The sequence below is a fragment of the Ranitomeya variabilis genome, chromosome 2 (assembly GCF_051348905.1).
Source record: "Ranitomeya variabilis isolate aRanVar5 chromosome 2, aRanVar5.hap1, whole genome shotgun sequence".
Classification (NCBI taxonomy): domain Eukaryota; kingdom Metazoa; phylum Chordata; class Amphibia; order Anura; family Dendrobatidae; genus Ranitomeya; species Ranitomeya variabilis.
In genome coordinates, this window is record NC_135233.1 from 834,190,560 (window position 1) to 834,205,261 (window position 14,702).

The 14,702-nt window shown below is 42.8% G+C and overlaps 1 protein-coding gene across 5 annotated transcripts in view; it reads right to left on the bottom strand.

Moving 5' to 3' along the window:
* Positions 1–14,702, bottom strand: part of ARHGEF10 (Rho guanine nucleotide exchange factor 10) — a 276,596-nt gene that overhangs the window by 129,789 nt on the left and 132,105 nt on the right. For all 5 annotated transcript variants that reach the window (XM_077290065.1, XM_077290064.1, XM_077290063.1 and 2 more), the window contains 3 exons: positions 12,104–12,274; positions 5,547–5,692; positions 137–309 (listed from right to left, as the gene is read on the bottom strand). In XM_077290065.1, coding sequence (XP_077146180.1) covers positions 137–309; positions 5,547–5,692; positions 12,104–12,274 — 490 coding nt within the window. The remainder of the gene's footprint in view (positions 1–136; positions 310–5,546; positions 5,693–12,103; positions 12,275–14,702) is intronic.

Consider the following 14,702-nt stretch of genomic DNA (forward strand, 5'->3'; position numbering starts at 1 on the left):
AGGATGGTGCACCCAGTATACCCACTCCATAACCCGCTTGTGATGTCTTCATGTTTTAAAAAAAAAAAAAAAAATATAGGATGAATACTGAAACATACAACCATTTTCACTACTGAAATTTGTATTGGGCTCTTACTTGGTTTGACACAAACAACTTTCTCAGCTGCATGCAAAGAAGAAAATCGAGGTTGATTTCCTTGTTCCTCATTTTCCCCATATTCAATAACTTCAACCTGGCCCAATGGTACACTCCATTTTAGTAAGTATTTTTGGCTGGCTGTTACGATATTACTGCCTTCATTGGATGATCTAATATAGAAAAAAAAGACTAAAGTCACAATGAATAGATCACCAAGGCACATACAGAAAATAGAACAGATCGGCATACATTATTTTCCCTTCTCTCACAAACAATCATAGCTAATAGATCATGTACAACCTGTGTCATAAAGAGTTCTTTATTATATACATGAAGAGCCTGATATATAATGTATACACACATACATACACACACACTACCATGCAAAAGTTTAGGGTCACTTACAAATTTCCTTATTTTTGAAAGAAAAGCAGTTTTTCCAATGAAGCTAACATTAAATGATTCAGAAATACACTCTATACATTGTTAATGTGGTAAATGACTATTCTAGCTGCAAAAGTCTGGTTTGTAATGCAATATCTTCATAGGTGTATAGAGGCCCATTTCCAACAACCATCACTCCAGTGTTCTTATGGTACTTTGTGTTTGCTAACTGTGTAAGAAGGCTATGGATGGTTAGAATACCCTTGAAAACCCTTGTGCAAGTATGTTAGCACAGCTGAAAACAGTTTGGCCGATTAGAGAACCTATAAAACTGACCATCCTTTGAGCTAGTTGAGAATCTGGAGTATTACATTTGTTGGTTCCATTAAACTCTGAAAATGGCCAGAAAAACTTGACAGACTATTCTTGTTCTTAGATATGAAGGCTATTCATTGCGAGAAATTGCCAAGAAACTGAAGATTTCCTACAACGGTGTGTACCACTCCCTTCGGTAGAGAGCACAAACAGGCTCTAACCAGAGTAGAAAGAGAAGTGGGAGGCCCCACTGCACAACTGAGCAACCAGACAAGTTCATTAGAGTCTGTAGTTTGAGAAATCGATGCCTCACAGGTCATGAACTGGCAGCTTCATTAAACAGTACACGCAAAACGCCAGTGTCAACGTCTACAGTGAAGAGGCGACTCCGGGATGCTGGCCTTCAGGGCAGAGTGGCAAAGAAAAAGCCATATCTGAGACTGGCTAATAAAAGGAAAAGATTAATATGGGCAAAAGAACACAGACATTGGACAGAGGAAGATTGGAAAAAAGTTGTATGGAGAGACAAATCCAAGTTTGAGGTGTTTGGATCACACAGAAGAACATTTGTGAGACGCAGAACAACTGAAAAGATGCTGGAAGAGTGTCTGACGCCATCTGTCAAGCATGGTGGAGGTAATGTGATGGTCTAGGGTTGCTTTGGTGCTGGTAAAGTGGGAGATTTGTACAAGGAAAAAGGGATTTTGAATAAGGAAGGCTATCACTCCATTTTGCAACGCCATGCCATACCCTGTGGACAGCGCTTGATTGAAGCCAATTTCATCCTACAAAAGGACAATGACCCAAAGCACACCTCCAAATTATGCAAGAACTATTTAGGGAAGAAGCAGGCAGCTGGAGTTCTATCTGTAATGGAGTGGCCAACGCAGTTACCAGATCTCAACCCCATTGAGCTGTTGTGGGAGCAGCTTGACCATATGGTGCGCAAAAAGTGCCCATCAAGCCAAACCAACTTGTGGGAGGGGGTGAAATTTCTCCAGATTACCTCAGCAAATTGACTGCTAGAATGCCAAAGGTCTACAATGCTGTAATTGCTGCAAAGGGAGCATTCTTTGATGAAAGCAAAGTTTGAAGGAGAAAATTATTTCTTCAAATAAAAATCTTTTTTTCGAACCTTGTCAATGTCTGGACTAGATTTTCAATTCATTTGGCAACTCAGTTAATTAATAAAAACATGAGCTATCATGGAAAACACAAAATTGTCCAGGTGACCCTAATAAATATATATATATATATATATATATATATATATATATATATATACGGTATATACACGTACACACACACACTAGATGGTGGCCCAATTCTAACACATCAGGTATCCTAGAACATGTATGTAGTATATAGCACAGCCCACGTACTACATTGCACAGCCACGTAATATATAGCACAGCCCACGCAGTATATAACACAGCCACGTAGTATATTGCACAGCCACGTAGTATATAGCACAGCCCACGTAGTATATAGCACAGCAACATACTATACAACACACCCCACGCAGTATATAACACAGCCCAAGCAATATATAACACAGCCCACGTAGTATATAGCAATGTGGGCACCATATCCCTGTTAAAGAAGAATTAAAATAAAAAATAGTTATATACTCAACTTCGGTGGCCCCTGGATCCAGGCCAGGCCTTTACCGATGTTCGTCGCGACGCTCGGTTCCCAGTAATGCCTTGCGGCAATAACACATGATGATGTAGCGGTGTCGCGAGACCGCTACGTCATCTCCGGTCATTGCCGCAATGCATTCTTGGGTACCGGAGCATCGCGAGGACCGGGAAAGGCTGGCGCAGACGGTGGAAGGTGAGAATATGTTTCTTTTTATTATTATTATTATTATTATTATTATTATTTTTAACATACGTTTTTACTAGTGATGCTGCATAGGCAGCATCAATAGTAAAAAGTTGGGCACACTTACACGGTTAATGGCAGCGTTAACGGACTGCGTTACACCGCGTTATGCCGCGGTGTAACGCAGTCCTAAAACGCTATGTGGGCTATGACTGCAGGGGAGTATGGAGGGGGCACTGACTGTACGGAAGTAGGGAGGGGCCAATTTGCGGCCGGACTGTGCCTGTTGCTGATTGGTCGCACACTTGTTCGTCACACTTAAAATGTTTCAGATTAGCAAACAAATTTAAATATTAGACAAATATAACACAAGAAAACACAAAATGCAGTTTATGAATGAAGGTCTTTATTATTAAGTATTAAGGGAAAAATAAATCCCAACCAATAGGGCCCTGTGTGAAAAAGTGATTCCCACTCTCCCACCCCCTTAAAACATAAATTAACTGTGGGTTATCACATCTTTGGGAAGCGGAGTACAAATTCCCTAGCCACACACAGGCCTAATTACTGCCACACCTGTTCTCAATCAAGAAATCACTTAAATAGGACCGGCCTGACAAAGTGAAACAGACCAAAAGTTCCTCAAAATCTAGTCATAATGCAGCGATCCAAATAAATTTTGAAACAAAGCAATTGAAAAAAAAGGTACAAAGCCTTTTCTAGAGCTTTGGGACTCCAATGAAATACAGTGAGAGCAGGGCCGTATTTGCCACTAGGCACTTGAGGGCACGTGCCTAGGGCGGGGACAATGCAGGGGGCGGCACCTGAGCAAGGTGTTTTTTTTTTTTATTATTAAAAAGTCCTGGGCTGGGTCACCTCCCGACCGACCGCACTGTGTGGAGAACTGTGTGTGGCCGTTATACAGTATGGAGCACTATGTGTGGCCATTGTACAGTATGGAGCACTATGTGTGGCCATTATACAGTATGGAGCACTGTGTGGCCATTATACACTATGGATCATCATGTGTGGCCATTATACGGTATTGAGCATCATGTGTGGCCATTATACAGTATGGAGCACTGTGGCCATATTTTTTTTTTTTATAATTATTATATATAAAACAGTGTGATCAGCAGTGCTACATGGCTGTGGTTGGGACGTGGATATGGGTGTGACTAGTTGTGAAATGGGTGTGGTCAGAGGCGTGGCCTAAAATTTGCCGTGCCGCAAAATTTTTACCTCCTTTCCTTCTTCAAAAGTTGGGAGGTATGGTTCCGCATTTGCCAGATCATAGCAAGTGCCGCAAATCCCACAGGGAATGAATGAGGTCGAACGCAGTGTTGCCGTAAGTGATCCGTTACGCGGCACATGCAGATTCTTGCCAAAGTCACTGCCGATAGTGTCATACTCACCAAAGGGGGAGGCAGCAGAAACTCTAAATACGGCCCTGAGTGAGAGCCATTATCCACAAAGAGCGAAAACATGGAACACGGGTGAACTTTCCCAGGAGTGGCCGGCCGATCAAAATCACCCCAAAAGTACAGCGGCGACTCATTCAATAGGTCAGAAAAGAACCAACAACAACATCCAAAGAACTTAAAGCTTCAGTTACCTAAGTTTAGGTCAGTGTTTGTGACTCCACCATAAGAAAGACTGGGCAAAAATGGCCTGCATGGCAGAGTTCCAGGACTAAAACCACTGTTGAGCAATATGAACACAAAGCTCATCTCAATTTTTCCAGAAAACATCTTGGTGACCCCCAAGACTTTTGGGAGAATACTCTGTGGACTGACCAGACAAAAGTTGAAATTTTTGGAAAGTGCATCTCCTATTACATCTGGCGTAGAAGTAACCCAGCATTTAAAAAAAGAAACATCATACCAATAGTAAAATATGGCTATGGCAGTGTGATGTTCTGGGGCTGTTTTGCTGCTTCAGGACCTGGAAGACTTGCTGTGGTAAATGAAACCGTAAATTCTACTGTCTACCAAACAACCCTGAAGGAGAATTTGTTCGTGACCTCAAGCTGAAGTACACTTGGGTTATGCAGCAGGACAGTGATCCAAAACACACCAGAATGTCCACCTCTGAATGGCTTACAAAAAACAAAATAAGTCTTTGGAGTGGCCTAGCCAAATACCTGACCTTAATCCGATTGAGATGCTGTGGCATGACTTTGAAAAGGCGGTTCCTGATCGGAAACTCTCCATTGTGGCTGAATTGCAACAATTTTGCAAGGATGAGTGGGCCAAAAATCATCCAGAGTGTTGTAGAAGACTCATTGCCAGTTATCGCAAACGCTTGATTGCAGTTGTTGCTCCTAAGGGTGGCCCAACCAGTTATTAGGTTTAGGGGCAATCACTTTTTCACAAAGGGACCTGTAGGTTTAGATTTCTTTTTCCTTTAATAAAAGACCTTCATTTAAAAATGCATTTTGTGATTACTTGCGTTATCTTTGTCTAATATTTAAAATTTGTTTGGTGATCTGAAACATTTAAGTGTGACAAGTATGCAAAATAGGAAATCAGGAAGGGGAGAGACACTTTCACACGACTGTAGTCCTCATGTATGCTGGATGATTGCATATGAAACAGATTAATCTTCTCATCATTTGATACATAAAACTGATCTTGAGCTGGTAAAATAGGGACTCGCCAAGGTGGATTGTACAAGTGTAATCTGCTGCCATCTGCTGGCCACTAGTAGCGTGCAGTATGGCCGGCCAGAGAAGAAGTGCTGGAAACATGATCCGACTGCTCATATATTGGTTACGACAGCCTGTACATTACACACAAAACAGATGGGAGTGGGACCGTTGTCTTCCGTCACTTGTTTCTGTAACTACTTTTAGAAATAATATATCAACCATAGGACCCACCTTGAATTGGCAGTGGCACACATCAGTACGTCATTCAGCATGAAGAGACGTCTCTGCTTAGTTTTCAGTATCTCACCCTTTTCATTGTACACCGTTTCTACCATGTCATCTGACCGGATGAGATATCTGCTTCCATTACTAAGAAGCTACATTTTAAGGGAAAATGGACAAAGTTACAATCTTTTTACACAATAGAGAAAATACATCAAGCCTTTATAGATCATTTAGATCATTTTCTTCTGTCAACAAGTCACAAATTTCATTGCAGAATGATTTTGTGCAAAAAACTGACGTACTACGATTTTGCAACACTTTTGCGGCTTTAAAAAAAAACCCATAAAACGATACATCAGAAGTTAGTCCCTGGAATGGTACCAAATAAATAACATATACTATGAAGGAAAATATTAAGTAAATGAGGTGTACTTTACACTAGGACTATATTGGAGAGAACATATAAGAGAAAAGCGCACACAGAACTAGGTAAAAAGCAACAATCTTTATTGAATTAATATACCGTGTATACTCGAGTATAAGCCGACCTGAGTATAAGCAGAGACCCCTAATTTTGCCAGAAAAAAATGGGAAAATTTAATGACTTGAGTATAAGCCTAGGGTGGAAAACGCAGCAGCTACTGGTAAATTTCAAAAATAAAAATAGATACCAATAAATATAAAATTAATTGAGACATCAGTAGGATAAGTGTTTTTGAATATTCATATTGAATCAGGAGCCCCATATAATGCTCCATACAGTTCATGATGGGCCCATAAGATGCTCCATACAAAATACGCTCCATATAAAGCTCCATAAAGTTCATGATGGGCCCCATAAGATGCTCCATAATAAAATATGCCCCATATAATGCTGCACAAAGGTTGATTATGGACCTATAAGATGCTCCATAGAAACATTTGCCCCATACAATCCTGCATAAAGGTTGATTATGGCCCCATAAGATGCTCCATAGAAAATACGCCCCATACAATGCTGCAAAGGTTGATTATGGCCCCATAAGATACTCCATAGAAACATTTGACCCATATGCTGCGATAAAAAAAAAAAAATGACACTCACCTCTTGTCCTGAGCAGGTGGGGACACCGGCACTTGCGATATTCACCTGTCCCCGTTCCACCGCTGCACGACGCTCCATCTTCTGTCTCTCTGCAGTGAGTGTTCAGGCAGAGGGCGGCGCGCACACTAAGCACGTCATCGCGCCCTCTGACCTGAACGTCACAGGACGCGTAAGACAGAGCGACGCGCGTCGGTGGAACGGGGAGAGGTGAATATCGCGCAATGCTCACCTCCCCCGTCATACTCACCTGCTTCCGGCGCGGTCCCTGGCAGCTTCTCACTGACAGATGACCTCCGGCGCCCGCAATTTCTTCCTTTGTTCAGCGGTCACATCGTACCGCTCATTACAGTAATGAATATGCGTCCATATTCATTACTTTAATGAGTGGTACCACATGACCGCTTAACACAGGAAGAAGCTGCGGGCGCCGGAGAAGCAGGGACGTGCAGAGACGCGCCGGGAGCAGGTAAGTATGATGGACAGCTGCCGCTCCCCCTCCCCCGACCCCCTGGGACAACGATTCGAGAATAAGCTTAGAGGGTCACTTTCAGCCAAAAAAAATGGGCCGAAAATCTCTGGTAATACTCGAGTATATACGGTAAAACAAAATGTTAAAGGCAGGGCTGGTGAATTATGGTGGAAAGCCAGTAGTAGTAGGCCCCAAAGAATGGCAAGGTGCAAATAATTACAGAAACATAACTAAATACAGCTTGTTACTAGGCATTCAACCACGGTAGTTCATCTATTGAAAATATACTGGCTGTAGTTCTGTACTAAAGGGCTATATGCAAAGACAAATATAGTAAGGCAAGAATATAGGCATAAATTAGATGGCATAGTCTGCCCCTAAAAAGACATCTAATAAAGAGATCTAAGCAATGTACCTGAGCCAAGCGATGGTGCTGCTTCTTTGCATATGGCACTTTAATATAGCACTATAGCCAGTATAGACTTTTAATAGATGGACTACCATTTTTCAATGGCTAATAACAAGTAGTATTTAGCTGTTTCTGTAATTATTTGTACCTTGCCATTCTTTGGTGGCCTCCTACTACTGACTCTCCACCATAATACACTGGCCCTACCTTTAACATTTTGTATTATATTAATTCAATAAAGATTGTTACTTTTTAAAAAAACAGGTGGGAAAGTGGCCTTTGTTAGCTAAAAAAAAAAGAGGTGGAAGCCAGATTTAAGAACTGTGACTTTTTAAAAAGCTCTAGACAAATGCATTGCATCTAAAGAACCTGAAGACTCACCTCTTCTGACAAGCCTACAGCCTGCAGTGATCCTCAACCTACTGAACCGCCGCCCAACCAGCTCTACCCTCTCCTAGCGTATCCTCACCCATCCCCTGCAGACTGAGCCCTCGCGGGCAGGGTTCTCCCTCCTTATGTACCTGTGTGCCTTGTTTTTGCTCATGTCTAATGTATTTGTCTATATTTGCCCCGTATTCACATGAAAAGTGCCATGGATTAAATGGTGCTATAAAAAATGTATAATAATAATAATAAAAAAGATGGGTCACATTGGGAGACAGAGAAATATGGTGAAAATAAATTCATAATAAAGAACTTTTCAATTATTGATAAAAATTGCAAATTACAACCGTTACTACAGAAGTCTCACTGAAGATGGATTTATACAGAATTACCGTATTTTTCAGACTTTAAGATGCACCGGACCATAAGACGCACCCCAAATATTCAGAAGGGAGGTAGGTAAAAAATTAATGTTTCAAATGGGGGTCTGTCTTACAGTCCGAATTCAGCTTTCCAGGGAAAAAAATCGTCAGCGATGGTGGAGCGTGGTCACAGGGGGTGTTGGGTGGTTCCAGGCTGGTGCGGCAGGTGCGGTGGCCTCCGGGAAATCCCATTCCAGGCTGGTGCGACTGGTTCAGCAGGTGTGGTGGTGGTGCTCTGTGGTGCGGGGGGCTTCACTGGCATTTTATGAAAGGCCGGAGGCTGCCGCACATCTCCATTGTTACGATGGGGTGGCCGCCACATGCTCAGATTGAGATCTCGGCAATGAGATCTCGTCTCCTGAGATCTAGGGACGAGATCCCAATCTGAGCATGCAACACCTCCCCCCCCCCCCCCGCAAACATTTTCTCAGAGGCCACCACATCGCAACAATGGATGTGCAGGGGCCTCTGGGCTTTCACAAAATGCACCACCGCCTAACCTGCCACACCAGCCTGGAAAGGGAGTGTGATCCTTGAACCGGGACTGCTGCAGAGTCGCCCGACTCCTGCTGCCGCAACAATATTTGTAAGTATATTCCGACTATAAGATGCACCCCCATTTTCCCACAAAATTTTTTGGGGAAAAAAATGCATCTTGTAGTCCGAAAAATACAGTACATCTATTAATAAAACTGTCTGCAGCAAATACTGTTGTGCTCCCTAGTTGAGGCTGCAGACTGGCAGATCATTCTTTGCTAAAGGCTATAAAAAGTGGCACTAAATAAAAACGCCCATATCTCTGGAAACATACAACAGATTAAAAAAAAATAAAAATAAATAAAACCGGAATACCCAGGGGAGCAATACGAATAAAAAGCAAAAATCAGCCACTTTCCACTTGGTGACAGGTCCGTTAACTGTGACAAAAGTCAGACTTTGTTCCATCTGTCTGAATCCCAACTTCATGTTACCACCCCAACCTCTTACACTGTAACTAGACTTATTTTTATTTGGAGCTAAAATCTGCTGACATTTTGAGGAACGATTGCCATATCTTATGTAAGCTAAGCGCCCCAGAGTCCTGGTTGCTGCAGTAACGTCATTCTTCCACCAGGAGGAGTGATATTACATCTGAGGTAATAAAGGAGTTCATCTTTCCAGGTATCAGAAACCAAACACCACACTTCCCACTCCAATCCACCAGGGAAAGCCACGCTCCTATCTAGTAGGGCACTCCTCACAGAAGGGTAAAACTGGTGGTTTGGATAGAAAGTTAGTCAGACGCTGCCTGGGTTTGACCCAGAGAGTACCTGTCAGGTAGACAGGGGGAAAAGGAGGAACATCGGAGCTGCAGACAGAGGGTCCCTGTCAGGGGTGGGATCCTGACAGAGGCCTAGCGAGATAGAAAGCTACGGAGCTGCGCCTGCCCCACGTGCGGCAGCATCCTAAGAAAGGACACGAAGAGAACTGTGTTGTAGAGAGTGAGAAACAAAGTCATAGCACAAGGAGAAAACACCGGGAGGAGTTCTGCCCTGTAAAGGCTGCCTCCTTCTGAGGCGCGTAGCCAGTGGCCGGAACACCGAGGGAGTAATTGTCTCCAAGCCTTGCTCCAGAGACCGGCAGGACAGTCAATTCCAAGTTGGCTGCCCGACCTTAATACCTAAGAAGACAGTGGCAAATTGTGGGGGCCGGGGCGTCTCTAGGGTCCCTATAAACAAGCCTCAGGCCATCAGTCATACGGGTTTGTCCTATCCACACCATCTGGGGGACAGAGAGGAAGACATCTAGGACATCCACGAAAGTTGTGAGGACCTTACCGAGTTGCTCAGCAGGGAGGTACTACAACACACAGGCGCTAGTAGGAAAGCTACCGATTTCCACCTGGATAAGGGGACTCTGGATGTGCCTTCAGACCAGCCGGACTCTACCTACCCTGTGGTCTGTACCCTGGACTGTGGATGCTGAAGTCTTCAGTAAAAGGTAAAGAGACTGCAACCTTGTGTCCTCGTTATTCCCTGCACCTTCCATCGTCCACCATTACCATCTACCCTTCTGGGAAGCCCTGGGGACACACTTCACCTGTGGGAAGGTATACCATCTAGCTGCCAAGATATCACCCCAGCGGACCCCTAAGCAGCGTCGGTCACCCTGACCGAATACCACGGGTGGCATCACGAACATTAAACAAACTACACCTTTAATTGGACACCCCTCAAAGGGCCATGGACCGGGCCAGGCCACCGTGACATCCCCTGAACCCCCTGGGGGCGATCCATCTACATGACCAAAAAAAAAAAAAATCAATGACTATTCCTCACTGACATTCAGATTTTTCAGTTTTTCTCTTGTAATTCTTTATTCACACAGAGGTGACCACACTTCAGATTTATTAAATTGAATTAACAGCTCAAGGGTGCTGCAAAAAATAAAAATACCTGACTAAACAATGTCACGTTACCGCTGCAACCAATCAGTGGCTTTGCTAGTCTGCAGAAGTCCAGGGTCACACTTGCGAGAAACTCGCACAACTCTTGCATCTCAGTACCTGGCACTCGGACCGGAGAGTTCAGCTGCATAGAAATACATGCAGCCGCACACTCTGGTCCCAGTGCCGGCGGCAGTGCTGGGTATTGAGATGCGAGACTCGTGCGAGTTTCTCGCAAGTGTGACCCCGGACTAAGCAGAAGAAACACTATTGTCCTACTCTAATGAAATAACAAAGGCTGCAGCCAATCTGTGGCCACTCATTGACTTCAGAGCTCACAATACATTTTTTTTTGGTTTGTTTCAGGTGACCATTGAAAACACATTGCTATGATTAGAAGAGTGATTAAAGTTTGGAATTTAATTACAGTTTTCTTTTCTTTTATGCCGCAACCTTGGTTTATTAATAAGAGACTGTATAATTAAAAGTGGTTGTCCACGAGATTGACAATCTGTCCTGCTACCAATGGCAACCTTATCCAGTAAAACAAAAATGTAATTTTTTTTTCTTAACATCTATAAGTAAAGGATCGCCAGCAGATAAGAAAAAAGCCTGTCCTGTTTCTTTAACATCTTGCTCCATAAATCTCCAGATACTCAAGATATGTCAGGTGAACACACAAATGTGGGCATCTGCAGCTATGGACAAGGCACTACAGCAGCAAATCTATATATCAACTCATGGAAACACCGCAACGGACTTTAGATACTAGATTACGATTTCATTTTATGGGCTTCAGAAGTGACAGATCTCGGATGCATGAAAGGGAAAATGCTTTTCCATGGTAACACTACTCTGCACCCACTACAGTCGCTGTCAGAGGCTGGCAAAGTATCAGCTACAGATCACACAGTGCGCATGCTATGGAGAAGCTGTTCTGTGTAATGTGCTGGAGACCCCACTAATATACAGCTAAATATCAGACACATGCAGCACTGCTATCCACAGCCAACACATCATGGAGCATTTTACCAGTCCAGTTAAGAAAACAAACTCTAAACTTTGATTTGCTGTCATCAATATTGATCACTATTTTTTCGTAAAATTTTGCTACCAGAGGCTTATCTTTTTCAAGATTATTATCCTATTGAGCATCTACCAAGAACTTTTCCCACAGGGTGGAGAGGATCCATAATGGTTTTCTTTTTAGCTTTGCACTGGACATTTTGTAGCAACGTGTCACCACTGCCGTCACTACCATATGAACATGTTGCAATGACACGTCCTGTTGGCAGCATTGTGAAGAGAACCAGGCGGGAACGGGGAACCATCAGTATATGATTTATCGTGTTGTCACCATAGACACTTGCCTTGTTCAGGTACCTTTCATTCATTGCCTTGGCGATTTGCTTAATTTCACAGCGTTGATCTGCATCTCGCTTCCTCTCATTAAGTTTGTCTGCTAATGTTTCCAGCTCTGTAAGAGCCATCTGTAGGGGAAGTCGATCTGGATGACCCTTCATTGTGTTTTTCAACATATCCTGCAAAAAAATAAATACATCATGAAATGTCAGGAGAGCAATACAAAGTCTACGGGTTACAGGAAAGGCTGTTGGCTTAAAGTGAGAACGCAAATAGAATATCCTATATGAAAGCAACCAATAACAGAGCAGATTGTATTTTGCCACAGCATTTTAAAAGGGGTTGTCCGGTCTTGACACCTTAACCCTCCAAGCCTGTCTTCACCTTCATGACCACGCCAAATTTAACAATTCTTAAACGTGACAATTTATGAGGTAATAACTTTGGAACACTTCAACGGTTCCCACTGATTCTGAGGTTATGTCACACGAAATAGATTATAAATAGCATTTCATACATGTCTACTTTACATCAGCACAATTTTTTAAACTATTTTTTTGTTAGGAAGTTATAAGAGTGAAAAGTTGACCATCGATTTCTAATTTTTACAACAAAATTTACAAAAACATGTTTTTTTAGGGACCACATGATATTTGAAGTGACTTTGAGGGGGGTTTATATGACAGAAAATACCCAAAAGTGACACCATTCTAAAAACTGCACTCCTCAAGGTGCTCAAAAACACATTCAAGAAGTTTATTAACCTTTCAGGTGCTACAAGTACATTTTTAGAATGCGGAAAAAAAATTAACATTTAACTTTTTTTCACAAAAATTTTACTTTAGACCCTAATTTTTTTATTTCATTTTCGCAACTGTAACAGGAAAAAATGGACCCCAAATATTTCTCACAGCATCATCAGAAATGGGGAATGGAGCCGGGAAATGATTGGCAGCATTGACATTGGGGGATAAGCTGCCTGCTTTCACTGTCTCCCAAAGCGACGTGAGAAAACAGTTTAGTAGACTGGTTATTGGCAAAGCAGCTGGGCCCGATGGCCTCAGTCCACGTGTCCTCAGAGCAAACCAACCAACAAAGCAACTGTGCAAACCAACTGTGTACTGTCTTCCAGCTCCCGTTTAACTGGAGCCTTCAATCACAGGGTGTACCAGAACTGTGGAAGACCACCTGCCTGGTGCCGGTTCCTAAGACCACTTTTCCAACTTCCCTACAAGACTATCGTCCAGTGGCCTTAACATCACATACAGTTAGGTCCATATATATTTGGACAGAGACAACATTTTTCTACTTTTGGTTATAGACATTACCACAATGAATTTTAAACAAAACAATTCAGATGCAGTTGAAGTTCAGACTTTCAGCTTTCATTTGAGGGTATCCACATTAAAATTGGATGAAGGGTTTAGGAGTTTTAGCTCCTTAACATGTGCCACCCTGTTTTTAAAGGGACCAAAAGTAATTGGACAATTGACTACAAGGCTATTTCATGGACAGGTGTGGGCAATTCCTTTGTTATGTCATTCTCAATTAAGCAGATAAAAGGCCTGGAGTTGATTTGAGGTGTGGTGCTTGTATTTGGGAGGTTTTGCTGTGAAGTAAACATGTGGTCAAAGGAGCTCTCCATGCAGGTGAAACAAGCCATGCTTAAGCTGCGAAAACAGAAAAACCCATCCGAGAAATTGCTACAATATTAGGAGTGGCAAAATCTTCAGTTTGGTACATCCTGAGAAAGAAAGAAAGCACTGGTGAACTCATCAATGCAAAAAGACCTGGGCGCCCACAGAAGACAACAGTGGTGAATGATCGCAGAATAATCTCCATGGTGAAGAGAAACCCCTTCACAACAGCCGACCAAGTGACCAACACTCTGCAGGAGGTAGGCGTATCAATATCCAAATCTACCATGAAGAGAAGACTGCATGAAAGTAAATACAGAGGGTTCACTGCACGGTGCAAGCCACTCATAAGCATCAAGAATAAAAAGGCTAGACTGGACTTTGCTAAAAAAACATCTAAAAAAGCCAGCACAGTTCTGGAAGAACATTCTTTGGACAGATGAAACCAAGATCAACCTCTACCAGAATGATGGAAAGAGAAAAGTATGGCGAAGGCTTGGTACAGCTCATGATCCAAAGCATACCACATCATCTGTAAAACACGGCGGAGGCAGTGTGATGGCTTGGGCATGCATGGCTGCCAGTGGCACTGGGTCACTAGTGTTTACTGATGATGTGACACAGGACAGAAGCAGCCGAATGAATTCTGAGATATTCAGAGACATACTGTGTGCTCAGATCCAGCCAAATGCAGCCAAACTGATTGGTCGTCGTTTCTTACTACAGATGGACAATGACCCAAAACATAAAGCCAAAGCAACCCAGGAGTTTATTAAAGCAAAGAAGTGGAATATTCTTGAATGGCCAAGTCAGTCACCTGATCTCAACCCAATTGAGCATGCATTTCACTTGTTAAAGACTAAACTTCCGACAGAAAGGCCCACAAACAAACAGCAACTGAAAATCACCGCAGTGAAGGCCTGGCAGAGCATCAAAAAGGAGGAAACACAGCGTCTGGTGATGTCCATGA